This window comes from Staurois parvus, unplaced genomic scaffold, assembly GCF_062004578.1.
Source record: "Staurois parvus isolate SC_StPar_1 unplaced genomic scaffold, SC_StPar_1.0 ptg001200l, whole genome shotgun sequence".
In the NCBI taxonomy this organism is placed as follows: Eukaryota; Metazoa; Chordata; class Amphibia; order Anura; family Ranidae; genus Staurois; species Staurois parvus.
The window spans coordinates 2,545,460-2,571,651 of record NW_028318996.1 but is presented as its reverse complement, the minus strand read 5'-3'; the positions used below and the strand labels follow the sequence as shown (position 1 = coordinate 2,571,651).

Here is a 26,192-nt window from a genome sequence, read left to right as displayed (position 1 = left end):
CACTAAAGATGCTGGGGAGAGAAGACGGCCGGTGAAACCGGCGGTGGTGAGGACACCGAGGGACAGATAAGTGGCTGTATTTTAAAAGTCAGCAGCTACAGTTTTTTTTAGCTGCTGACTTTTATTTTTTTTCAGGTGGAACTCCGCTTTATCCCCATAGAGATGCTGAGGAATGTTCACAACAGACCTCCAACAAATGTGTCTGAGCTGAAGCAATTTTGTAATGGTCAAAAATGCCTCCTGAACATTGTGCAAGTCTGATCCAGAGCTACTAAAGGCATGTACTTAGCCATTGCTGCCAATAAGGTTCAGCCAGCTCTTAATGCCAAGGGTTCACTTACGGTTTTCCTCTAACATTTTGAATGTTTAATGGGTGTCTTGAATAAAGATATCATAAATTAGAATTGTTTGTGTGTTATCAGCTTAACCACTTGTACTAGAGACGGGCGGCAGCAACACGCAGATGGAGGTACAGGTACATCGCTGTCACGAACGCTGATGGCGACCTCTAGTGGCCCACTGGCCGGAGTCCCCCAGGGTGCGGAGTCTAAGCCCAGGTCTGCTGGTTCACCAGAGCCCCTGATGGTGGGGATGGACTTGAAGCAGACCAGGACCAGGTCGCGACCCCTGAGTGACACCAACCGTGGTAAAGGCAACTGCCAATGGCGTGTAGCGGGTAGGAGCCAGATGTGAACAGGTGTGACGTGGTCAGGCAAGCCGGGTAGGTAACAGCGAGGCAGATGGTACAGATCGGTAGACAAAGCGTAATTGGGTCACAAGCCGGGTTTGGTAACAGAAGGTCAGACAAAGGGAGCAGGCAGAGGATGGTCAGGGCAGGAGAAGACAGCGGTGTCAGCAACAAGGCAATCAGCATACAGGAAGAGCAGGAACAGGGAGAAGACCATCAGGCAACTTGTGTCTGTGCATGGCTGGTTTAAGTAGCCCTCCCGGCGCTATTAGGCGCGCCTGGGTCCTAGTGCCTGCCCAGCGCCGTCATAGGTGACAGGCGCGCCTGGGTCCTAGTGCCCACCTACCTGCATGTCTTGTCAGACACCTACGCATGTGCAGACTCATGCGTCGAGGTGGTCCCTGACAATTGCTTTGGCGGTACTAACCCTGTAAATGTGATTTTCCTGCTTGTGTGATTGGCTCACTGATTTTTCCCAGAAGTCTACACTATGGTACAAATCAGATTTTTTGGCATCCCCTGCGACAAAAATGTCATTTTTGGTGAGATACTCCCAAAGGGAATTTGCATCTAAAAGCATGCAGACCCTGCCAATTTCCTCATTGGAGCACTGCAGTTGCAGCAGCTGACATAATTCTAAAACCACTCCCATACAGATTTCCTCTGCACATGGACACAGACAAACAAATATCTGTTTCTTCAGAATAGTAAAAGGTAGGAATCTGCAACAAAATGTGTTGGAAACCCTGCAATGTACATTGATATGAGAGAGAGAGAGTTTTTCTAACAAAAGTGGAGTTGCTCTTTAACATGATCAGAAAATCGGACGTAAAATACCACTTTCAAAGCAATTGTGTGATATGTTCTTATAGAACACCACTTTCGTCCGAAATTATTCAAAGGGACATACATGAACATTTGTTTTGTATCATACCAGATCGTACGGTTTTCATTTAATCTGTACAGTATTCGTCTGGAAAAAGAGCAAGACCACACATGCTCAGAAAATAAAGCACCTATTACACTACAACCTCCGAAGTTGTATTGTACAAGAATTTTTGTAACTTTAGTAACCTCTTCATTTTCGATATGAGACTAGTATGAAAAAAAAATTGTACGATCATTCATCCGATCTTCTCATCATGTGTACCAGGCTTTAGTCTGGATACCCCAGTTAGGGTAACTCTGACAAGAGCAGCCTCATCGGGGCCTTCAAGCTGTAGAAAATGTTGGACATTCTACAGTATTGCACCATTTATTGGCATTCCAAGCACCTCTCCAGAATGTATTCTCGAGTCAAACATTGAGAAAATACAGGAGGAGAAAGCACAAAGATGGCCTTGTGTACGGCTGTTCCTCCTTGTCCTGACCACGGTTTAGCAGATGCAGCGTAGCTCAGCATGTGTATTCACATCTTTGTGTTCCCGTGCCTTAAGGGTAGGTACCTTGTTTACATTGCTGACGGGAGATGGAGTTATAATAGACATGAATGGGATGTCCCTTAATTGCAGGATCAATACATGTTTACTGAGATATTTATATTGTAAAGTGCTGAGCAAACTGTTGGCGCTATATAAATCCTGTATAATAATAACAAAGGATATAAAATCTGGGAAAACAAGGATTTTATTTAAAAATACAATTTTATGATCTAAAGTGAACAGCGTGAATGAAATTTTCAGTTACGTTTTTAAGGCAGTTGTAAAGAATACAGTTTTCATCCGCTTTTATAAATCCAGCAGTCAGCAGTTTCTGTGCCCAGAGCCCCTGTAATGTCCTTCCAGCATCACCACATTGCTGGCTTTGGGAGTTTGTAGTTGTCGTTGGTATATTGTATTTGCTGTGCCTCCCTGAACAGAGCACACTCATGGCGGGCATAATACATTGCAGGCTGCCATGTCTGCCACAGAGCTGGGGGCTGCGGGGTGTTTATTTCTTCACATCAACACTTGGATCTCCTTCCCTTTGTAATCCCCCCCCCTTTAATAAAATCAATACTATAGATGCTTGTAAAGCTGTTGGAAGCTGCAGGACAGTTGTTTGCAGCCTCATTTAACGTAGATACATCATCCCTGGGTCTGGCAGCCACATTCCCTGCTCTCTCTCTATCCGGATAATGAATTACGAAGGCAGGTGCGCTGGAGCTTTTCTGCGTGGGAGGCTCCTGCAGGAATTGGCTGCTTATTGCTTCTTTTACAGCTCTCAGTAATGTGTATCCGACACAGGGAGCCTAGTCTAGAGACTTGCGTTCCTAACAACTCGTTGCAATGTATAATAATGAAGCATAGGGGGTCGGCCATGATACAGAATCCAACAATGGCCACCTTTATTCAGAGCTGCCTACGTGTAAAGCAATAACCTGCGTTATATGCTAGAGGGATGTCAATTATCTTTAATTTGTATTATTTATCTTGTATTGTCATTAATTGCTATAAACCAATCCTATTAGACACTATAAAAAGCTGGGACTTTCCTTTCAATATTCATTTTCAAAATGCCCTTGTAATTGTAGTAGTTTAAGGCAAAAGTTCCCCGCAGTAGCATACCTCTGTGCCTCTCACGATGGTGACATTTTCCTCAATATTTTGCACTTCCTCCTGGCAGTATCAGGGTCATTGGATCGAATCCCAACCACTGCACCACCTACCTGGAGTTTGCATGTTCTCCCTGTGCCTGCGTTGGTTTTCTCCGGTTGCCTCCCACACGCCAAAGACATGCTGATAGGTAAATTGGCGTTAGTATGTGTATGTATGAAGGTAAGTTTAGGGACCTTAGATTGTACGCCCCTTGAGGGCAGGGACTAATGTAAATGTACAATATATATGTAAAGCGTAAATTGACAGTGCCATATAAGTACCTGAAATAAAATCTTTGACCCTCCCACAATGGGGAGATTTCCCCCCAGTAATTTGTGTCTCTGCCTCTCTCACAATGGGGAGACTTCCCTGCAGTAGTTTGTGTCTGCCCCTCCCACAATGGGATATTTCCCCCCAGTAATTTGTATCTCTGCCCCTCCCACAATGGGGAGAATTCCCCCCAGTAGTTTGTGTCTCTGCCCCTCCCACAATGGAGAGATTTCCCCCCAGTAGTTTGTCTCCTCCCCTCCCACAATGGGGAGATTTCCCCCCCCCCTAGTTTGTGTCTCCTCCCCTCCCACAATGGGGAGATTTCCCCCCCCCTAGTTTGTGTCTCTTCCCCTCCCACAATGGGGAGATTTCCCCCCCCTAGTTTGTGTCTCTTCCCCTCCCACAATGGGGAGATTTCCCCCCCCTAGTTTGTGTCTCTTCCCCTCCCACAATGGGGAGATTTCCCCCCAGTAGTTTGTGTCTCTGCCCCTCCCACAATGGGGAGATTTCCCCCCAGTAGTTTGTCTCCTCCCCTCCCACAATGGGGAGATTTCCCCCCAGTAGTTTGTGTCTCCTCCCCTCCCACAATGGGGAGATTTCCCCCCCCCCTAGTTTGTGTCTCCTCCCCTCCCACAATGGGGAGATTTCCCCCCCCCTAGTTTGTGTCTCTGCGCCTCCCACAATGGGGAGATTTCCCCCCAGTAGATTGTGTCCCTGCCCCTCCCACAATAGGGAGAATTCCCCCCAGTAGTTTGTGTCTCCTCCCCTCCAAGGGGCCATAATGTAGGTGCCACTCTCACAGTGGGCTCTCCAGGTATTTGTCTATTCTGTATTATGGAATTGGATGGCAGATTTCATTAATGTTGGATTTGGTGTGGCTGCTGTGGTCAGGAAGCACTGGGGCAATTGGTTTTGCTGCCACTGAAGTCTCCAAGAGATGTGGAAAGTCGGCTTATGATTTGGCCTGTTGGCACCCAAACAGAGCTAAAAATGCTTTGGGTAGAATTGGCCTTTAAATAGATTTTGTTTTGTAATATTATCCGTTTTTCTCTGACAAAGTGACGTGAATTGTCTGATAGCTATCCAAGCTCTGATCGTGGGATGGAGCGCCTGGAAGCTCTCCCGTCTTTTAGACTCATAAAAGCACATAATAAGAAAGCAGATCATGACTTGGATTGTCATCACACACTCCCGCTGACTTGACACATCCCGCCTCCACTCCCCATCCGCCCTATACATCAGGCAGGTGTGACCCGGTCCAGCCCGAACCATCCACCATCAAATCAATGATGGAGGAGCAGCAGATGGAGCTGCTCTGCTCCCTATAAATCATTGGCACGTGGAATGAGATTTCAGATATGTCATAAAATATAGTGTTTTCAGCCAGAATTATGTTACAGGAAGACTAAAAATATCTGCTATTCACTCATCATAATGAGAATATGTTCTGTGTCTGCGGTCTATGCGATTGTTTCATTACAGCTGGATAGGAGGCACAGTGAATGCAGGATTAAAGAAAACATGGAAGCCCCAACTGGATGGTGTTTGGCTCGCTCTGTGCGCCATGTATTGTAACCAACTGCTAAATGTTAATATATACATCAAGTGTAGCGCTTAATAAAGTGACAAATGATTAGTGAAAAATGAGTCATACAAAAATAGTCATCAAAAAATTCAAGTAAAGAATAAGTCCCCAGAGGCTGTGATGAAACAAAGGAAATCCAAGGACAGTTGTGTCACCAACCACTCATATGAAAGGCATGACCCCCTGTTAACATGGAAGCCCCAACTGGATGGTGTTTGGCTTGCTCTGTGCACCATGTATTGTAACCAGCTGCAAATTGTTTATGTAAAATACAAATCACCCTTTTGTTTTTTTTTGTTTTTTTCCTTTTTTACATCTCAGTGCTTCTGTTCTCCTGTTGCCTTTTAACCATCACTTCCTGACTTCATGCACTAGAGCAGGGATGTCAAACTGGCGGCCCTCCAGCTGTTACAAAACTACAAGTCCCATCATGCCCCTTCCTTTGGGAGTCGTGCTTGTAACTGTCAATCTTGCAATGCCTCATGGGACTTGTAGTTTGGCAACAGCTGGAGGCCCATCAGTTTGACACCCGTGCACTAGAGCAATGACTGCATAGCTTTTCTCAGGACAGGTTCCTGCTGGTGCCTACAATGGACCATGCTTATATAATGTGTGTTGAATTGGACACCATCGGAAGCCTGTGTGCCAGGGACACTATGCAGTAGCTCATAGTTACCCTATAACAGGAAATGTCTGAGCGATGCTCTTCATGACAGGATCACCAGGGATTATTTTTCTTAAAAAAGCTGCAGATTTAAAAATTGTGAAAATTAGAAACGACATAGAGTTAAAGCTGAACTCTGAGATAAGCAAACAAGAATCATGTATTCTTCCTTGAATCTTGGTGTGCTTTGTGTATGTCTTCCAGATATGTGCAGTAATCCAGTGTGGAACATTACCTTGTGCAGGAGCTTCCTGTAATAAAGACCGCTCACTACTGCCCTTCCTCCTTGTGCAGGGTGACTGGTCTTCTCTCCGCCCCTCCTTTAGCTTTCTGCAGGCAGCCTGTAGTTGGTGGAGCCTGCTGGGCCCCTCCCACAGCTCTGCTTTCTGCCCAAGATCTGTATAGTGCAGTGATGATGTAACTGCTATGTTTACAATGTGATATCTGGCACTTAGTGCACACAAAGTGGATTTTACTTCCTTTGTTGCTATTTTAGCAATTTATTTAACTGCACATTTTTTTTTAGACTAGAGTTTTTATCTTTGTTAGAGAGTCTAGTGATTGTGTTACATTTCTACTTTAATGTGAATTGTCATGTCATTGTCACTGCACATTGGAAGATTCAATTCTGCACGTAGCCCTTGTCGCTGCTGGGCGTCCCACTCTAGAAGCCAAGGTTACTGAGTGCAGCCTATGAATTCTTTGGATCAGGTTTATTTCTTCTAAAAAGCAAAAGTATCTTTTGATGTGTGTGGAGAAATGTGGCTTTGTAGACTGTTATGACCCCGGAACATATTCCCCCATGACTGCATTGGCATACTTGTGCAATGTTAAAGTTGTTCTAAAGAACAGCCTTTTTTATAATATGTTACATATATGCTGGATGAGATCAACAGCACTGAGATGTAAGAAAAGAGAAAAAAGGTGATTTGTATTTTACATTACAAATCAGCAGTTTGTGTGTATATGGGTGTAACCTGTTATGAAAGGTGTACGTCTCCTTTAAATGCATTTTCTGCTTTCAAGTGCATCTTCATTCTGTCACTCGGCATGAATTATTTTTAATCCTTCTGCTGGTAGCATTAGTAAATGGGTAGGAAAGTATATCATTTTAAAGCGGAGTTCCAGTTGAATAAAAAAAAAAAAATAGAAGTCAGCAGCTACAAAAACTGTAGCAGCTGACTTTTAAAATACAGCCACTTACCTGTCCCTCAGTTCAGCGGTGTCCTCACCACGGCTGGTTTCATTGGCTGTCTTCTCTCCCAGGTGCCAGCATCTTCAATGTGGCGACCCGGCTGTGACAGCTTGCAGCTTCACAGCCGGGTGCCCACTGCACACGCTCAAGTAACGCTGCGCTTTGTGAATGGGCCCATAGTCTTCTGGGACCTGTCATATGTCCCAGAAGACTACACGGAGGGAGGGGAGGACAACTTTAGCTTCTGATCGCCTTTGTGATGTCCCCCCCCGCTCTTCAAAAGTGCAATCCTTAATGGAACTTCCCCTTTTGGGTGGAGCTCTGCTTAAATTAGAAGGGGCTTTCTTGGCTGTATGCCTGAGCTAAAGTTAGATGGATTCCAGGAAGTAAATGCTGCATAAATCGTCTGCCCTGACTCAAGATGGCCACAGCTAGAAGTGCTGGGGGGGGGGGGATTTCAAAGTGATTTCTCAGCAAATTAAAGCATGGAGACATGGATGGATGGGGGAGTTTGCTGTAAATAATTAAAAATGAATTAAATAGCATTTTTTTGTTTGTAGAGCTCATGTGGCCAGGATCCCCAGCCCCCCTTATACTTACCTGAGCCCCATCTCGTTCCAGCACTCTGCATCAGAGCAGAGGATCTCTTCCTTCTCTCCTTCACAAGACAGATTGATAGCAAGGGAGTCATTTTAACCCGTAAAAGCCCACACCCCAGCATCTGGGGGCCAATGCCATCACTGCCCCGTTCATGTGAATAGTTGGGGTTTGTTTAGCATCAGCAGTATGTGTATACCCTGGTACAGCTGCCGTTGCTGCTTAAGTGGGGCAGTAAAAACACCACCCAACCACCTGTTTTTAAAAATGGTGATTGATTAGTTTTTGAGCGCATGCTTGTTGTATATTGAATATATGTGTGCATTAAATGATAGACAGAAGCCATCCTGTGATCCATCATTGTATTGAATATGTGCTGGGAGCTAAGACCGTTGAGGGCCAAATGTGGCACCCAAGCTTCTGGCTGGAGACCATGGATTAGGCCTTTCCTGTGTAAATCAAAGCACTGTATAGATGGCAGTAATCTCTCAACCAATCAGAATTCAGATCACATTGCCTCAGATTGATGACAGGTGAGAGATTGTTGTTCTGAGTAACTATACAAATCAAGCCAATCCATAGACGTCAGTCAGAAATAGATGGACCCTTACAGCCAATGGTCAGCTGATATCCGTTTTCCCCTCGAATGACAGCACATCACCCCAGCCCCTTACATGTTTATCTGTTTGTGAAGTGCTAATGGCTTCACTTGTACTGGAATATGAACACTGACCCTGTCCTCTTTGTTTGCAGCCATGTTGCCCAGGCTGTGTAAGTTGTGTCTGAGGAGAAGTACAGAAAACAGGTGAGAGCTCGGTGTTGAGCTCCTGCACATAAGAGCAATCACTGTCTACAAGAGATATCCAACATGGATGCCAAACAGGAAGGTCCTCATGTATGGCCGCGTACAGAAGAGCATCAGCCCAGCACTGCCCAGGTGAGCCTCTACAGATACAAGTTCATGCTTACAGTGTAACTCCACTTTTGTTGAAAAATGAAAAAACAATCCCCTTTTGGGGATATCTATGTACATTGCAAGGATTTTGACAAACTTTGTTTTGGATTCCCACCTTATACTATGCTGAAGAGGAAGGAGGAGATAATACATGAATCATCTGTTTGTTAGTTCCAGCTTAGCAGATCCAAAGGTTGTGGGATCATTTTTAACCCTTTCGCCCACCCATCAATTCCCATCCCCCAGTATATCTTAGTTCAATCCTGTATAGTGACCTGTATATTATCCCATTCACCTCATTTATCCTGTACAATAACTCTCTCCTCTCCATCTTCCCACTGTAAGTGACCTGTACATTTAGTGCTTGTTCACACAATTTCTTTACTAGAAAATACAAGTCTCTGCATGGGCACCCAGAAAACAAATGTTTACTCCCTGTTCACCATAGAATTGTTAAAGGAAAAAAAAAAAAGTATTGTAAAAAGACCAGATTTGTGCAGCTTTTCGCTGGGAAGATCAGTGTCCTGCTGTTTCTCTCCCTCTTGCTGACATGCCCCTACTGCAGTCCCCACCCCCACCTCTCTGAGCCTCTTATGCAGCTGAGAACAGAGGTGACCGTGTGATAATATAAACGAAAAAAAAAACAAAAACCAACAGATACAGTGGGGATCGAAAGTTTGGGCACCCCAGCTAAAAATTTGTATTAATGTGCATAAAGAAGCCAAGGAAAGATGGAAAAATCTCCAAAAGGCATCAAATTACAGATTAGACATTCTTATAATATGTCAACAAAAGTTAGATTTTATTTCCATCATTTACACTTTCAAAATAACAGGAAACAAAAAAATGGCGTCTGCAAAAGTTTGGGCACCCTGCAGAATTTATAGCATGCACTGCCCCCTTTGCAAAGCTGAGACCTGCCAGTGTCATGGATTGTTCTCAATCATCGTCTGGGAAGACCAGGTTATGTCAATTTCAAAGGTTTTAAATGCCCAGACTCATCTGACCTTGCCCCAACAATCAGCACCATGGGTTCTTCTAAGCAGTTGTCTAGAAAACTGAAACTGAAAATAGTTGACACTCACAAAGCTGGAGAAGGCTATAAGAAGATAGCAAAGCGTTTTCAGATGTCAATATCCTCTGTTCGGAATGTAATTAAGAAATGGCAGTCATCAGGAACAGTGGAAGTTAAAGCAAGATCTGGAAGACCAAGAAAAATATCAGACAGAACAGCTCGCAGGATTGTGAGAAAAACAATTCAAAACCCACGTTTGACTGCACGATCCCTCCAGAAAGATCTGGCAGACACTGGAGTTGTGGTACACTATTCCACTATAAAGAGATACTTGTACAAATATGGTCTTCATGAAAGAGTCATCAGAAGAAAACCTCTTCTACGTCCTCACCACAAAAATCATCGTTTGAACTTTGCAAATGAACATATAGACAAGCCTGATGCATTTTGGAAACAAGTTCTGTGGACCGATGAGGTTAAAATTGAACTTTTTGGCCGGAATGAGCAAAGGTACGTTTGGAGAAGAAGGGGCACAGAATTTAATGAAAAGAACCTCTGTCCAACTGTTAAGCATGGGGTTGGATCAATCATGCTTTGGGGTTGTGTTGCAGCCAGTGGCACAGGGAACATCTCACGAGTAGAAGGAAAACTGGATTCAATAAAATTTCAGCAAATTTTGGATAGTAACTTGATGCCATCTGTGAAAAAGCTGAAGTTAAAGAGAGGATGGCTTCTACAAATGGATAATGATCCTAAACACACCTCGAAATCCACGGGGGATTACATCAAGAGGCGTAAACTGAAGGTTTTGCCATGGCCTTCACAATCTCCTGACCTCAACATAATTGAAAATCTATGGATAGACCTTAAAAGAGCAGTGCGTGACAGACAGCCCAGAAATCTCAAAGAACTGGAAGACTTTTGTAAGGAAGAATGGGCAAAGATACCTCAAACAAGAATTGAAAGACTCTTGGCTGGCTACAAAAAGCGTTTACAAGCTGTGATACTTGCCAAAGGGGGCAGTACAAGATATTAACTCTGCAGGGTGCCCAAACTTTTGCAGACGCCATTTTTTTGTTTTCTGATATTTTGAAAGTGTAAATGATGGAAATAAAATCTAACTTTTGTTGACATATTGTAAGAATGTCTAATCTGTAATTTGATGCCTTTTGGAGATTTTTCCATCTTTTCTTGGCTTCTTTATGCACATTAATACAAATTTTTAGCTGGGGTGCCCAAACTTTCGATCCCCACTGTATATATTCATTCATACATGCATACACACAAATGTTTTACCTTTAACTACTATTTTAAACTGAATGGGTTGTTTTACAAGGTGAGGGTTTACATATACTTTGAGGAATCCCAAGATGGAATTCCAGCACAGAAGGTTAATCGGATCCTATCTAAATTGGCCCTAGTATGTGTATGTATGAATGTGAGTTAGGGACCTTAGATTGTACACCCCTTCAGGGTTAGGGACTGATGTGAATGTACAATATATATGTAAAGCGCTGCGTAAATTGACGGCGCTATATAAGTACCTGAAATAAATAAATAAGGACTAAGCACACTAACCCCTCTGCTGTGGAGTTGGTGATTTCATATCTTAGATGGAGTCTTCATTTGTAACCTTCCTGTTCACAGTCTCACTGCTGTGCCTTTCAAACTCCTCTCACTATATGACTCTGGTCATTTGTGAAGTCCCTGCTGCCTCTGTCTTGTTACAACTCTTCTAACCCGACATGAAGTCTCGCCGTGCATTACCCTAGTAACTGTCGGGTGTACATGCTGAGCGGCAATTACAAGACAAACCCTGGCTCGCTAGAGAAGGGACCGAGTGTTCACAGAAGTGTCATCTCTGGCCACAGGGACTGTTAACTTGCAGAAATGAAGACAGGCTCCCAAGTGACAACGAGGTTCTTACAGGTGAAAGGTTGTAGAAATCTGTCATAAACTAAAGAAAAAGGACACAATTTTGGACAGTGATAATATTCATTATATTCATGAAAACTGCATATCACTTGGTGTATCTTGGAAAGACTCGTGGTTGCTCTGTTGCTCCATGTTGGAGTTTTGGAAACGTGATAACATTTTTAATAAGAATTTGTGAAGGATGTACCCAGTAAGTTCAGATGGAGGCACTGCATGTTCATATAAATGTTTCAACAAAATATTTTTGTAAGTAATATAATCTTTCAATATTGTCTTGTGTTATGTTAAAGAGGAATCATTTTTGTTAAAAATAATTTTTTTAAATTTTTTTTTAGAAAATGTTATTCCTTAATGTGCTAGTATCCACTGCATAGCATATTATGACAGACGTACCTGTCACAGGATACCCTTCAATGCTGTCTGTATGGGAGCACTCCCATCTCCTCTCAGTCTTTCTTAAGGGTTTGCACTGTTTGGCCATTTGAATGGCCGGGGTGTGATGATGTTAGTCCTGTGCATGTGCATGGGAGTCATTTCTTCAATCCACACAGCAGGTGTCGTAAATGTATTATGAGCTGCGCATGTGCACTTCAGTGTACAATACCACTCACAGGCAGGAGAAGCCTTAATGAAACCATTAGCACATGGGCGCTGAGGCCTGTAGACTGTGACTGGGCCATTTGTCTATGCGGCTTGGGCCACTAGGTGCTAGGTGCATGCAGCCCAGGTAGGTGAACGGGAATGCAGGAGCTGCACGGATACAGCTGCTCATCCTAATTTGACAGGTGTAAGTGCAAGTGGCCTTGAACACACACTGTCTACTTTTACGGCCTACGGGCCTCAGTACCCATGTGAATGAGGCCTTAAAGTTGATCTTCCCTTCAGTCTGAAGGAGTCAACTCCATTTTCTTGCTATGACAAACGACTGATTCTTATTTCTGTTGCTGCCTGCAGGTGCATTTTGTTCCAGATGGTGGCACTGTGGCACAGATTGTATACAGTGATGATCAAGATCGCCCCTCGCAGCAGGTGGTGTACACGGCAGATGCCTCATCATTCACATCGGTGGATGCCTCTGAACACACCTTGGTCTATATCCACCCTGTGGATGGCTCTCAGGTAATTGTTGATGATGGGAAAGGAACACAAACACTGTAAAATAACTTTTTACTAAATGAATAAAATTAGTTTTTGTTTTTTTTCTTTCCAAGGCTCTCTTCACAGATCAGCCGCAGGTTGCTTATGTTCAGCAAGATGCTACTACCCAGCAGGTACCATTCCTCTATTAACCAGTTGACCTACAGAGGATTTACCCCCTTCCTGACCAGGCCATTTTTTGCCATAGGACGCTGCGTTACTTTAACTGACAATTGCAACGCTGCACCCAAATGAAATGTATGTCCTTTTTTCCCCATTATTAGAGCTTTCTTTTGGTGGTATTTGATCACCTCTGTGTCTTTTATTTTTTGCGCTATAAACAAAAAAAGACCGACAATTGAAAAAAAAATTATATATTTTTGACTTTTTGCTATAAAACATAGAGTAAATAAATGTAAGAAGTCAAGTTTCATCATAAATTTAGGACAAAATGTATTCTGCTACATATCTTTACTAGAAAAAAAAAAATCCCAATACATGTAAACTAATTGGTTTACGTGAAAGTTTTAGCGCCTACAAATGGTGGTATATATACTGGAATTTTATTTTCTAATTTTTTTTGTAATGGTGATGAGCAGCGACTTATATCAGAACTGCAGTGGGCATTCTGACACTTGGGAGGAACTAACTGCCACTGACATCCCCGGTGACACTAATACAGTGATCAGTGCTAATAAAAAGCATTGACACTGTACTAATGACACTGGGCAGGAAGGGGTTAACATCTGGGGCGATTAAAGGGGTTATCTCCTAGATTGTAAGCTCGAAAGAGCAGGGCCCTCGAACCCCTCGTGTGCTGTTTTGTTACTGTATTGTCTCATGTTCTGTCCCCCACTATAATGTACAGCGCTGAGCAAACCTTTTGGCGCTGCATAAATACTGTATAATAATAATAATAACGGTGTGTTTTACTGTGTGCTGTGTTTACTAGGCAAACAAGCTGCTTTGTATTGCTCTGTTGTGCAGAGCAATACAAAGCAGCCTGTTTGTGCTGACAGGGGAGAGATCTGTGTTGTTTACACACAGACCTCTCCCCTTTCACTGTTCCTCAGCGATCGCCGGGTGTCGGCGGGGAATCTCCAGCTGGGACCTGGTGATCGACAGCTGTAGCTGCCAGTGGCGGCACGGGTAGGGTGGCGTGCGCTTGCCCCCTACCCAGAAATGCAAAATCATGTATGTATGATTTTGGTTAACAAGTGTCTATCACATTAATATAAAAATTAAAACACAGTAAGATGTCATCAAATGGAAACATAAAAAAAATCAAAGACTTGAAGGCATTATGTTGCAAAGAAATTACAATTTCCATAAATGTCATCTTCTAATATCTTTGTGCAATATGTGACATCATAAATATACACTGGTGACAAAACAATTGTGACCTCCATCTTCCCCAGTGGGCACACCATCACCTTAAATAGAAATTGAATTAAAGCCAGAACATGGCCAATTTCATAGGCAGATTCAGCTCACTTAATGCAGAGACCTTCCAGCATGATGATGAACTCAACAGGATAAAAGTAAACCATAATAATAACATCCAACAGTTTTATTATAAAGATAAAAGTTACACGTGTTTAAAAACAATCAGGCACGTCAGTCAGAGCTGTGAAAATGTGGAATAGACTCCTTCAAGAGTTGGTTCTGGCCAGCTCAGTGGACTGCTTTAAAAAAGGCCTGGATTCTTTCTTGGATACATAGAATATAACTGGATTAACATTTATAGGTAAAGTTGATCAGGGAATATCCAATTGCCTCTCGGATCAGGAAGGAATTTTTTTCCCTGCAGGAGCAAATTGGATCATGCTTTGATGTTTTATTTTTTTTTTTTGCCTGCCACTGGATCAACTGTAGGTATAGGATTATAACAATTTTTTTTTTTTTGAACTGGATGGACTTTTGTTTTTTTTTCAGCCAGACTAACTATGTAACTATCTAGTGACTGCAGGAAAACATCGGCTGGTGCATTACAGACTCATCTCATGTTGGTGTCTTTGTTCCAGGTGACTGTGCTGCTTCCTGCTTCCCAGAGCATGAACGCCGCTAACCTGGCTGTTCTCAGCAGTGTCCCCGAGTCTGCCCAAGCTATGTCGTTGGAGCCTATGTCACAGGTAAGTCTAGGCATTGTATAGGTTAGCTGGAGATGTGCATACATTTCTGAAATAAAGCTGGTAAGAGAACTCCAGCTAGAAAGAGGAACTGAATTCTGGAAGCTATTAAAAAAACAAATGGCACGGAAAGAGCAAAGAACTGACACACAATGCCTTGTGCTGCACTGTGTCTCTGTGTAGAGGTGGCTAGCTTTGTAGAGGAGCAGTGCTTTAATGTCTTATAGCAGAACTGCACCCCTGGTGACTAGTGATCTGATGACTGGTGGGCTAATGATAGAGGTGGAGGAAGCACAGTTGCACAGAATGAATGAAGCAGAGAGATCCTTGCACTGCAAGTCCTTGGGTACAAATACCTCCCAAGCAAGGAGAACCATGATCAGTGTAGGAGTGACAGCCACAATTCTGTTGAGACTAGCAGTCAGAGGCAGCAGTGCCTTAGATGAACTCGCACTGAAGATATAAAGTTATGAGGATACAGAGCAGGAATGCCAAAGTACAGGATGTGCACTGTTTCTGACAAAAATTAGATTTTTCAGGGCACATCCCTGACGAAGGGGTCCTGCATGACTTGAAATGTTGCACTATCTGCACTATGATGTGATCTTTTCACTAAAAACTTGGACTTTAAATATCTATGGTGTTCTGCCTACATGCTTCTCCAGTGTTTTTTATACTGGTTAAGCAGCCAGCAATTGCTACAGCACCCTTTAAAGCAGACCTTCCCCCATTGCCCACGAAAATGATTCCCCATATGCCAGTTACCTTTATTGATTGGTTACCCAGGATAAACACACTTACAGGCCCAGTGAATCCTACCTTCCCCACCGCTCCTGCACTACATGTCCCATTCGAATTGTGGGTGGCCGCTGCCGTTGGAGCAGTGGTTGACCTTGTCGGCAACTTCCCATTTGACATGCTTCCATCTAAAAATCAAAGGACCCAGGAGGAAAATTGTTTGCTAAGCAGTGGCTGCATCTAATCAGATGCAGCCGCTGTATGGTTATTCTGCCAGCTGTCAAAATACAATAGCCTGTTCCAGGGGATTCCCCTGTTTTGCATGGATAGAGGCATTGATTAATTTCTCTTGCTTGGTCCATGGGGCTGAAGAAAGAAATCTGTATGGCCAGCTTAAAGGAGACGTACAGCCAAAGCTCTTTTGGCTTTACTTCTCCTGTGGATGACAGGAGTGCAGTTTGTTCTGCACCCCTGTGACCCCTTTTTAACTGACAGTGGGCTGAAGCCCGCAGTCAGCTAACATTGCTTAGCTGGTCCAGGCTAGGGAAAGATCCTGAATTTAAAGTCGGGATCCACCCCAGAGTCTGGAGCAGCACCTGGCTCAGCCTCACAGTGAGCGCTGGGGGTGCTGAGCATACATCGGTGACTGAGAGTCTCGGCTCAGAGCAGCTGTGAGAACTCTGTGATCAGCAGTCATGTGATTGCTGGATTCTCACCCTTGGAGCCAGCAGGGAACAGTTACAGCATCGGACTGATGCTGCATCCACCTAGGTAAGTATAAATAGGGAAAAAAAAGCCCTAACTTCAGGATGTTACATTGTATGTGGAGTTAAGCAGTCGGAGACTTGAGGCCAAATGCCTGGTGCCAAGGTGTCTGGCTAATTCCTGGAACTGAATACAATGAATCCTGTGCTCCCTGCTGAGCAGGTATGAGCTCAGGTGTGTTCAGATACTTCTCCAAACCCACCTCAGCTATCCTGCCAGGAAGCTGTGACTGCTGACTGCCAATCATAAGCCAAGGGGCATATATACGTGCGGCTGTGGGGCGGGGAATGCCTTAGCTGCTTATGATTGGCAGTCCACAGTGACAGCTTCCTCATGTGTATATACTCCTCTCGGTTGCTTGTGATTGGCGGTCGGTGGTGACAGCTTTTTGGTGGGATAGCTCAGGCAGGTTCAGCATATTATCCAAACACGCCTGAGCTCATCCCTGCTGCTGAGAAGCCCCACCTTCTGTTAGCCCTCCTGTGTAGGGACAGGAATTAATTGATCAATTATGTCAATCACTTGACTGAACTATTCATTGACAAGTTCTTAATGTAGCATATGTTTAATAGAGGCAGCTGGTTTTACTAAATCTTATTAAATCTAGTAATACCTGTTACAATGGGCTTTTAAAGGATAAGATCACCTTTTCGTGGGGAAAAGAACACACACACACACACACACACACACACACACACACACACACACACACACACACACACACACACACACACACACACACACACACACACACACACACACACACACACACACACACACACACACACACACACACACACACACACACACACACACACACACACACACACACACACACACACACACACACACACACACACCTGCACACACACACACACACCTGCACACCCCTGTTAAAATGTCAGGTTTCTGTGATGTAGAAAAACAAACTGAAATCTTTTAGGGGGAGAAGTAAACAGAAAAAACTAAAATAATATGGTTGCATATGTGTGCACACCCTCTTATAACTGGGGATGTAATTTTGTTCATAATTAAGCAATCACATTCAAAATCATGTTAAATAGGAGTCAGGACACACTTGCCATCATTTAAGGTGCCTCTGATTAACCCCAAATAAAGTTCAGCTGTTCTAGTAGGTCTTTCCTGACATTTTCTTAGTCGCATCCTACAGCAAAAGCCATGGTCTGCAAAAAGCTTCCAAAGCATCAGAGGGATCTCATTGTTAAAAGGTATTAGTCAGGAGAAGGGTACAAAAGAATTTTCAAGGCATTAGATATACCATGGAACACAGTGAAGGCAGTCGTCATAAAGTGGAGAAAATATGGTGCAACAGTGACATTACCAAGAACTGGACGTCCCTCCAAAACTGATGAAAAAAATTAGAAGAAAACTGGTCTGGGAGGCTGCCAAGAGGCCTACAGCAACATTAAAGGAGCTGCAGGAATATCTGGTAAGTACTGGCTGTGTTGTCCATGTGACACAATTTCCCGTATTCTTCATATGTCTGGGCTATGAGGTAGAGTTGCAAGACGGAAGCCTTTTCTTACGAGGAAAAACATCCAAGCCCGGCTAAATTTTGCAAAAACACATCTGAAGTCTCTCAAAAGCATGTGAGAAAATGTGTTATGGTCTGATGAAACCAAGGATGAACTTTTTGGCCATAATTTCAAAAGATACGTTTGGCGCAAAAACAACACTGCACATTACCAAAAGAACACCACACCCACAGTGAAGCATGGTGGTGGCAGCATCATGCTTTGGGGCTGTTTTTCTTCAGCTGGAACTGGGGCCGTAGTCAAGGAAGAGGGAATTCTGAACAGTTCCAAATACCAGTCAATATTGGCACAAAACCTTCTGGCTTCTGCTAGAAAGCTGAACATGAAGAGGAACTTCATATTTCAGCATGACAACAACCCAAAGGAATGGCTTCACCAGAAGAATATGAAAGTTTTGGAATGGCCCAGCCAGAGCCCAGACCTGAATCCGATCGAAGATCTGTGGGGTGATCTGAAGAGGACTGTGCACAGGAGATGCCCTTGCAATCTGACAGATTTGGAGTGTTTTTGTAGGGAAGAGTGAGCCATGCTGATAAACTTATACCCAAAAAGACTGAGTGCTGTGATAAAATCAAAAGGTGATTCAACAAAGTATTAGTTTAAGGGTGTGCACACTTATGCAACCATATTCGTTTTTTATTTTTACTTCGCTCCACCTAAAAGATTTCAGTTTGTTGTTCAAGTGAGTTGTACAATTTATAGGTCACATTAAAGGTGGAAAAAGTTCTGAAATGATTTATTGTTGGCTCATTTTTTTACATCACAGAAACCTGACATTTTAACAGGGGTGTGTAGACTTTTTATATCCATTTTTTGTGTGTGTGTAGATTGAGAGAGTTCACATTACAGCCTGTAAAGCATAGCACCTGTGATCAGCAGATTGCGCTGTTTTTAATTTGTGACAGTGGATGAGGGAATAAGATCCCTCACCCGCTGTCACAGGGAGGGGAGTACTGATGGGGGAAGTTGGGTGCATAGGAGCACATAAAATGTTACACCTCAAATATGGGTGTAAGATGTAACATGCTTTGAAAGGTGAACTTCTCCTTTAACCACTTCAAGTCCGGACACTTTCACCCCCTTCCTGCCCAGGCCAATTTTCAGCTTTCAGCGCTATCACACTTTGAATGACAATTGCGCGGTCATGCACCACTGTACCCATATGAATTTTTTAGCATTTTGTTGAGACGGATAAAATTTTATTTTGGTGGCATTTATTCACCACTGGGATTTTTATTTTTTTCTGCTATATAAATGAAATAGTTCAAACATTTTGAAAATAAGTGTTTTTCTTATAAAATGTTGCAAATAAATAATCTTTCTTCATAAATCTTGGCCAAAATTTATTCAGTTATCTTTTTAGTAAAAAAAAGAATAACCCAAATACTATACTGATACTTTTTTTTTAAAAAAAAAAATTTAAATTTATATTTTATTTTTTATGATTATTTGTGGTTTTTTTTTTTAACATACTGTCACCCTAGCAGTACAGTGTCACCATGGTGACACTGTACTACTTGTGGGGGGTTATGAAGATTTTTTATTTTTTTTACACTGATTGCTTTTACACCCATAAAGGATGTAAAAGCAATCATTTCTCCTCTCTGGCTACATTCTTGCAGCCATTGAGAAATACTGTGTGAGCTGTGATTGGTCGCTGCTTGTCACATGGTACAAGGTTGTTATGAATAGTTTGTTCATTTTTTTCAGAGCTATAGGGGTGTGTGTGTTCGTGTTCGTCATTTTCATTACCCATGATGTAAATCATACAGCCTGCAGCTCTTTTGACGTGGATATAGGAAGGGCTCACTGGTTGGGTTTGCTGCAGAATTTAGTTACATATTATGAGAATTATTATACAGCCTGCCGCTATGCAGCTTCTTCCAATGAACTGCCATTGTTGCAAACACTGGAAAGGCTCACCACCTGCATTCGGTGCAGTTAGTTACATATTGTATAAATTATACAGCATGCAGCTCTGCACCTTTTTTCATTGTTGCAAATACAGAAAAGTCTCGCTGCTTGCATTCAGTGCCGATTTTAGTGGCGGCTCACACATCTGTAGTGCTGAAAGATTAATGGGAGCTCAGAAGGTGTGACGATTGAATGGATAAAAGAACAGTACACAAGTTTCTCCTCAGGGGGCAGCAGCAGCTTATGAATTAATCATCTTTCCAATCATCCCACGCTTCACTTGGAGGCCAGGCAGCCTCGGTTTAAAGGCACGGCGCTCTTGTTCTTTCTTTTTTAATCAGATGAAAGCTTTAAATGCTGTGCCAGCTGCGCCAAGTCTAACCCTTCAGCTGAGGGGGCATGTAAGGTCAGCCGACTCTGCAAGCTAACTCTGTTTTGTAACTAGCTAAAGAAAGCAAGCCTATGTGGTGCGAGGAATAAAGGGAACATATATACATTGTACAATTTGTATAGCTTTTCTTTATTTCTTGTAATCTGTTATATTTGTCAGGTAAATGAAGTGTATTACAAATATATATTTTTTATTTTTAAATGTATCCAGCAGGTGGAACACTCAGCTTCTTTTCACATATTAACCGCTTGCCTACTGGGCACTCTCACCCCCTTCCTGCCCAGGCCATTTTTCAGCTTTCAGCGCTGTCCCACTTCGAATGACAATTGCGTAGTCATGCAACACTGTACCCAAACAAAATGCTTATCTTTTTTTTGAGACAAATAGAGCTTTCTTTTGGTGGTATTTAATCACAATTGAGTTTTTTATTTTTTGCTAAAAAAACTGAAATTTTTGGAAAAAAAAAAGTCTTTGTTAGTTTCTGTTATAAAATTTTGCAAATAAGTAATTTTTCTCCTTCACTGATGTGTGCTAATGAGGCTGCAGTGATGGGCACTGATATGCTGCACTGATAGACGGCACTGGTGGGCATTGACGGGCATCACTGATGAGCACTGAAAGGCAGCTTTGATGAGTACTATGTGGCATTGATGTGCACTGGTAGGCACTGATATGCGGCATTGATGGGCACTGACAGGTGGCACTGATGGGGCTACACTGATGATCAGTATAGATGTGCCCTCTGAGAAAAGCTGCTTACCGGCTCTCCTTTCCTCACGCGTTGTCAGCGTGAGGAGAGGACTGCCAATAACCGGCATTTCCTTTGTTTACATACAATCAGCTGTGATTGGACACAGCTGATCACATACAGAGCCTGTGTCATCACCTCTTTACAGTGATCATTGATCCCCTGTGTCTCAGACACAACGCACCACTGATTGCCCTGCACCCCCGCACACATATGACGTCCTCCCAGAACGAGAGAGCTGCCACCCATCCGTCATTTTCTTATATGGCGGTCGGGAGGAGGTTAAAGAAGAATTCCAGGTTCGGAACATGTAAACATAGTTACATTGGTTAATACTTGACCAATGCCTTCGAAAGCTGGAAATCACTGAAGTAGTTTGTGGTACTCGAGTGATCTCCACTTGCTCCTGGGTAGCTCACCTAGTGGCTGCCCTGTTGCTTTCTGAAAACAAGAGGTTGGCTGCTCAGCATGACTGAATGCAGAGCGTTCTGTGACCGGACAAGCTGGAGAGGTAGGGTGATGCTACCACTCTCTTCACTTCTTCCAATCAGAGAATGCTTTGCATCAATTTAAAAAATTCAAACCGTTCTGTGAATAGCACTAGTACCAAGTGGCCGACCTCCTGTGTTCAGAAAGCAGCAGGGCAGCCGCTAGGTGCAGGACCCAGGAGCAAATGTAGATCACTGGAGTAGCAATATCCACATCAGTGATTTTCGGCTTCCAGGGGCATTGGCCTTGTATGGTAAATACAGTTACATTGGTCCATACCTGGAATTCTTCCTTAACCACTTGATCACCAGAAGGTTTTACCCCCTTCATGACCGCAGCATTTTTTTTGCTATTTAGCACTGTGCTGCTTTAAATGGCAATTGCATGGTCATGCAGCACTGTACACAAATGAAATTTATATCATTTTTGTTTTCACACAAATAGAGCATTCTTTTGGTGGTATTTGATCATCACTGGGTTTTTTTTCATTTTTATTCTATAAACAAAAAAAAGAAAAATTTTGGAACAAAATGTTTCTACTTTCTGTTATAAAACAAATCAAATAAAAAAATCTAATCTCGTCATAAATTTAGGCCAAAATGTATTCTGCTTCATGTCTTTGGTAAAAAAAAAATCCCAGTAAGCGTATATTAATTGGTTTGTGTGAAAGTTATAGCATCTAAAAACGATGGTATATATACTAGAATTTTCTCCGCTCTGGCACTATTCTGGTAATGGCGGAGATGAGCTAATTATAATTGGACTGTGAAAATGGCAGGCAATCTGGCACTAGCTGATGGTGGCTGGGAGGTACACTAACTGACTTACTGACATCAATAGTGACACTAATGCAGTGATCAGTGATAATATTGTACACTGATATAGTACTAATGGTACTGGCTGGGAGGGGGTTAAAGCGGAGTAACACCCAAAAGGCGAAGTTCTGCTTTAATGCATTCTCCCCTGCTCCCTGTTAAGGACTGGCACCTTTGGGGAGCGGGTACCCGAATTTGACAGGTACCCGCTCCCACTTCCGCTGTGATTGCCTAGGCGGTTGGAAGCAGAAGTTGTCTTCCCCCCTTCCTCCCCGTAGTCTTCTGGGACATGTGACAGGTCCCAGAAGACTATGGGACCATTTACAAAGTGCAGCGCTACTCACGCATGTGCAGTGGGCACCCGGCTGTGAAGCTAGAAGCTGTCACAGCCGGGTGCCAACACTGAAGATGCCGGCGCCTGGCAGAGAAGACCGGTGAAACCAGCCGTGGTGAGTACACTGCTGGACCAAAGGGACAGGTAAGTGTGTGTAGTTTAAAAGTCAGCAGCTACAGTTTTTGTAGCTGCTTACTTTTATTTTATTTATTTATTTTTTTAAATCAGCTGGAACTCTGCTGTAATGTCTAGGCCTGCCTGTAAATGTACAGCGGCGGGACGTCAAGTGGTTCAAAGACCACAATAGTGAAAATATTTAATTCTGGTAATCATTTGCAAAGTGCCAAAAATTACTCCTTGATCTTGTTAGAAATTCAAAGCTGTTCCGTGTCCTCGGCACAGTTCCTGTGTTTACTCAAGCAGTCTAAATCGCCTTCCTAGTTCTAATCTTCTCACAATGAATGACTAAACCTAAAATGTTGTGGAATGAAGATTGGGGGGGGGGGGGTTGAGTACTGGGTGGGGCTGACATCACTTGGTCCTTAAAAATGTTGTGTTTTGTCGGCCCACAACAGGATTTAAGGCAGCCATTGATAGATCATAATTTGGATGGTTCAGCAGGGAATGGACGAATTTTGGTCCACCTATGGGCAGGTTGGTTGTATAGAAGTCAATCTCTCAATTGACTTTTGTGCAACCAGCCTGTTGGAAAATTTTCACTTGATTAGTGCCGCCTGCTATAGCCAGTGGTGTTGATGAGTGTATTCTGACAGCAGGAAACTCTCCCTACTGTGAGAATTCATTAGCGCCACGGAATGGATTCCCCCATCCACATCAAATATATAGATGGGTGAATCCATTTCTTTTCTTTCGTTCAGCCCACTGGTTGAATTAAAGAAAACGAATAATGTATTGCCTGCTTTAAAGTGAAAGAAATGCCTAGCTATAACTGTTCTTAAAAATTTCCCCTCCCCCCTTCCCTCCTACCTATCCTGCCTAAGCTGTATAAAAAAAGATCTGTCCTCTGTCAGTCCTGTCTGGCCCAGTGAGGTGATCCTGCAGCTCTGTTCCCATGGCCCAGCCATTGTCTGTGCTCCTTGCTCTCCCCTGCAGCAGCTGCTTACTGACACAGGAAAGCTGAGGCTATAGAATCATGTGACTAAAGAGGAGCAGATTAAAAATAAAGTATAACAAAAGGCAAAACGTTTTTTTTTTTTTTTTTGGTTTATTGGTGTTTTTGTCCTCCGTTAGGATGATTCACCCTCTCTATTTCTTCTGTTTACCATTACCATTGAAATTAAAAGAAAATTCCAAATCCTGGGTTGTCCCCAGAAAAGTAATTGAATGGAAATCTTCCAATGAGGACAGTAGTTCTAATAACCTGAAGGTCCCCACGAGATTCCCTTAATTTGCAGGAATTTCCTCTCAGTTCCTGTTTTGGCTATGGGACAGGAAGTGAAGGTAAATATCCCCAAGTGAACAAAGATGGCAAAAATAAACTGTACAGGGGTTATAACCCTCCCTTACTCTATACAAAATGTCAAAAAAAGTTTTGCCTGTAGTTTACTGTAACCCCTTGGCTCTGGCACCTCCTGGCTCTCCTGGCCCTTTAAGGGGTTTTAGATGCTGGGAGGCGGTTTGGGGTTTGTGATCATGTGACCGCTATGATTGGCTGCCCCAGTGGTCCCATGATCAGAAAGCTCCTGATCGCAGTAGAGACCGGGCCATTGGTAACTGTGCCAGGAGCGCTCAAAAATGCATGTTCTCGGCACATTTGGGGTTTTTTGTGGCGGGGTACGCATATATATGGCCTTTCAGTGTTCAGGCCCACCCAACAAGAGGCAGCATATATTATTAGATTAGGCAGGATAGTTACAGTAGTAGGATGGGAGAGACATGATTTTTAAGTTAGGCTTATCTTCCACTTTAAGAGCCAAGTTCATTTCTGAAACATTAGCAAGGATCTTTCCTTACTTGCAATATCTTTTCACACAGCAAAAAAACAGCCTGACTGGTTTGAATCTTTCACTACTCTATCCAAAACTAAAAAGAAAAAAAAAAAATATTATCTCCTTTTTGGCTAGGTTCATATCTATGTACACTATATTGCCAAAAGTATTGGAACAGCCCTCCAAATCATTGGATTTAGGTGTTCCAATCCCCTCCATGGTCACAGGTGTACAAAATCAAGCACCTAGGCATGCAGACTGCTTCTACAAACATTTGTGAAAGAATGGGTCGCTCTCAGGAGCTCCATGAATTCAAGCGTGGTACCATGATAGGTTGCCACCTGTGCAATAAGTCCATCCGTGACATTTCCTTGTTACTAAATATTCAACGGTCAACTGTTAGTGGTATTATAACAAAGTGGAAGCAACTGGGAACAACAGCAACTCGCGCAACATGACAGAGCGGGTGTCAACGCATGCTGAAGCGCACAGTGCGCAGAAGTCGCCAATTGTCTGCAGAGTCAATAGCTGAAGACCTCCAAACTTCATGTGGCCTTCAGATTAGCACAACAGTGCGTAGAGAGCTTTATGAAATGGGTTTCCATGGCCAAGCAGCTGCATCCAAGCCTTACATCACCAAGTGCAATGCAAAGCGTCAGATGCACTGGTGTAAAGCACGCTGCCACTGGACTCTAGAGCAGCGGAAACGTGTTCTCTGGAGTGACCAATCACGTTTTGCTGTCTGGCAATTCTATGGATGTGTCTGAGTTTGGCGGTTTCCAGGAAAATGGTACTTGCCTGACTGCATTGTGCCAAGTGTACAATTTTTGGTGAAGGGGGGATTATGGTGTGGGGTTGTTTTTCAGGGGTTGGGTTTGACCCCTTAGTTCCAGTGAAGGGAACTCTTAAGTCTTCAGCATACCGAGAAATTTTGGACAATTTCATGCTCCCACCTTTTGGGGGAAGAGTTTGGGGATGGCCCCCTGACCTTAAGCTGATAGAACACCTTTGGGATGAATTAGAGCAGAGACTGCGAGCCAGGCCTTCTCGTCCGATATCAGTACCTGACCTCACAAATGTGCTTCTGGAAGAATGGTCAAACATTCCCATAGACACACTCCTCAGCCTTGTGGAGAACCTTCCCAGAAGAGTTGAAGCTGTTATAGCTGCAAAGGGTGGGCCAACTCAATATTGAACCCTACGGACTAAGACTAGGATACCATTAAAGTTCATGTGCATGTAAAGACAGGCCGACCAATACTTTTGGCAATATAGTGTATCAGGCTGCATAAAACAAATATATACATGAGGAAAGGGGGGTGCACCTACTGTAGAAGTCTAGCTTTTTGTCATGGGAATTGATGTGCTGTTGCAGTTCAGAGCTCATAAACCGGCAATTGCATTCATAACATGGCCAGTTCTTCTCTTGCTCTCTGAGGACTGACAAGTCCCAATACTTTTGGCAATACAGTGTATGTTCTGTTGATACATTTTTGCAGTGCATTCCTGGCATGTTTTGTGTTTTTTTTTTTTTTTTTTTCATCCGCGTTTTTGATGCATTTTGCAATTTCTACTTTGGGCAATGGTAAGCTATGTATTGATTTTGCTAGGCAGAGATGTCTATTGTCATACAGAAAAATGAAGCAAAAACACATCAAAAACATGTTTGGAGAAAAAAAAAAAAGTATGTATATGCGCTTTTCATGCAATTCCATTGAAGTCTTTGGAATCAAAAATGCACAGTGCT

The 26,192-nt window shown here is 43.1% G+C and overlaps 1 protein-coding gene across 3 annotated transcripts in view; it reads left to right on the top strand.

Moving 5' to 3' along the window:
• Positions 1-26,192, top strand: part of PRDM10 (PR/SET domain 10) — a 99,245-nt gene that overhangs the window by 27,479 nt on the left and 45,574 nt on the right. For all 3 annotated transcript variants that reach the window (XM_089660079.1, XM_089660080.1, XM_089660081.1), the window contains exons 2-5: positions 8,329-8,512; positions 12,435-12,599; positions 12,692-12,751; positions 14,642-14,749. In XM_089660079.1, coding sequence (XP_089516205.1) covers positions 8,444-8,512; positions 12,435-12,599; positions 12,692-12,751; positions 14,642-14,749 — 402 coding nt within the window. In that variant the 5' untranslated portion in view covers positions 8,329-8,443. The remainder of the gene's footprint in view (positions 1-8,328; positions 8,513-12,434; positions 12,600-12,691; positions 12,752-14,641; positions 14,750-26,192) is intronic.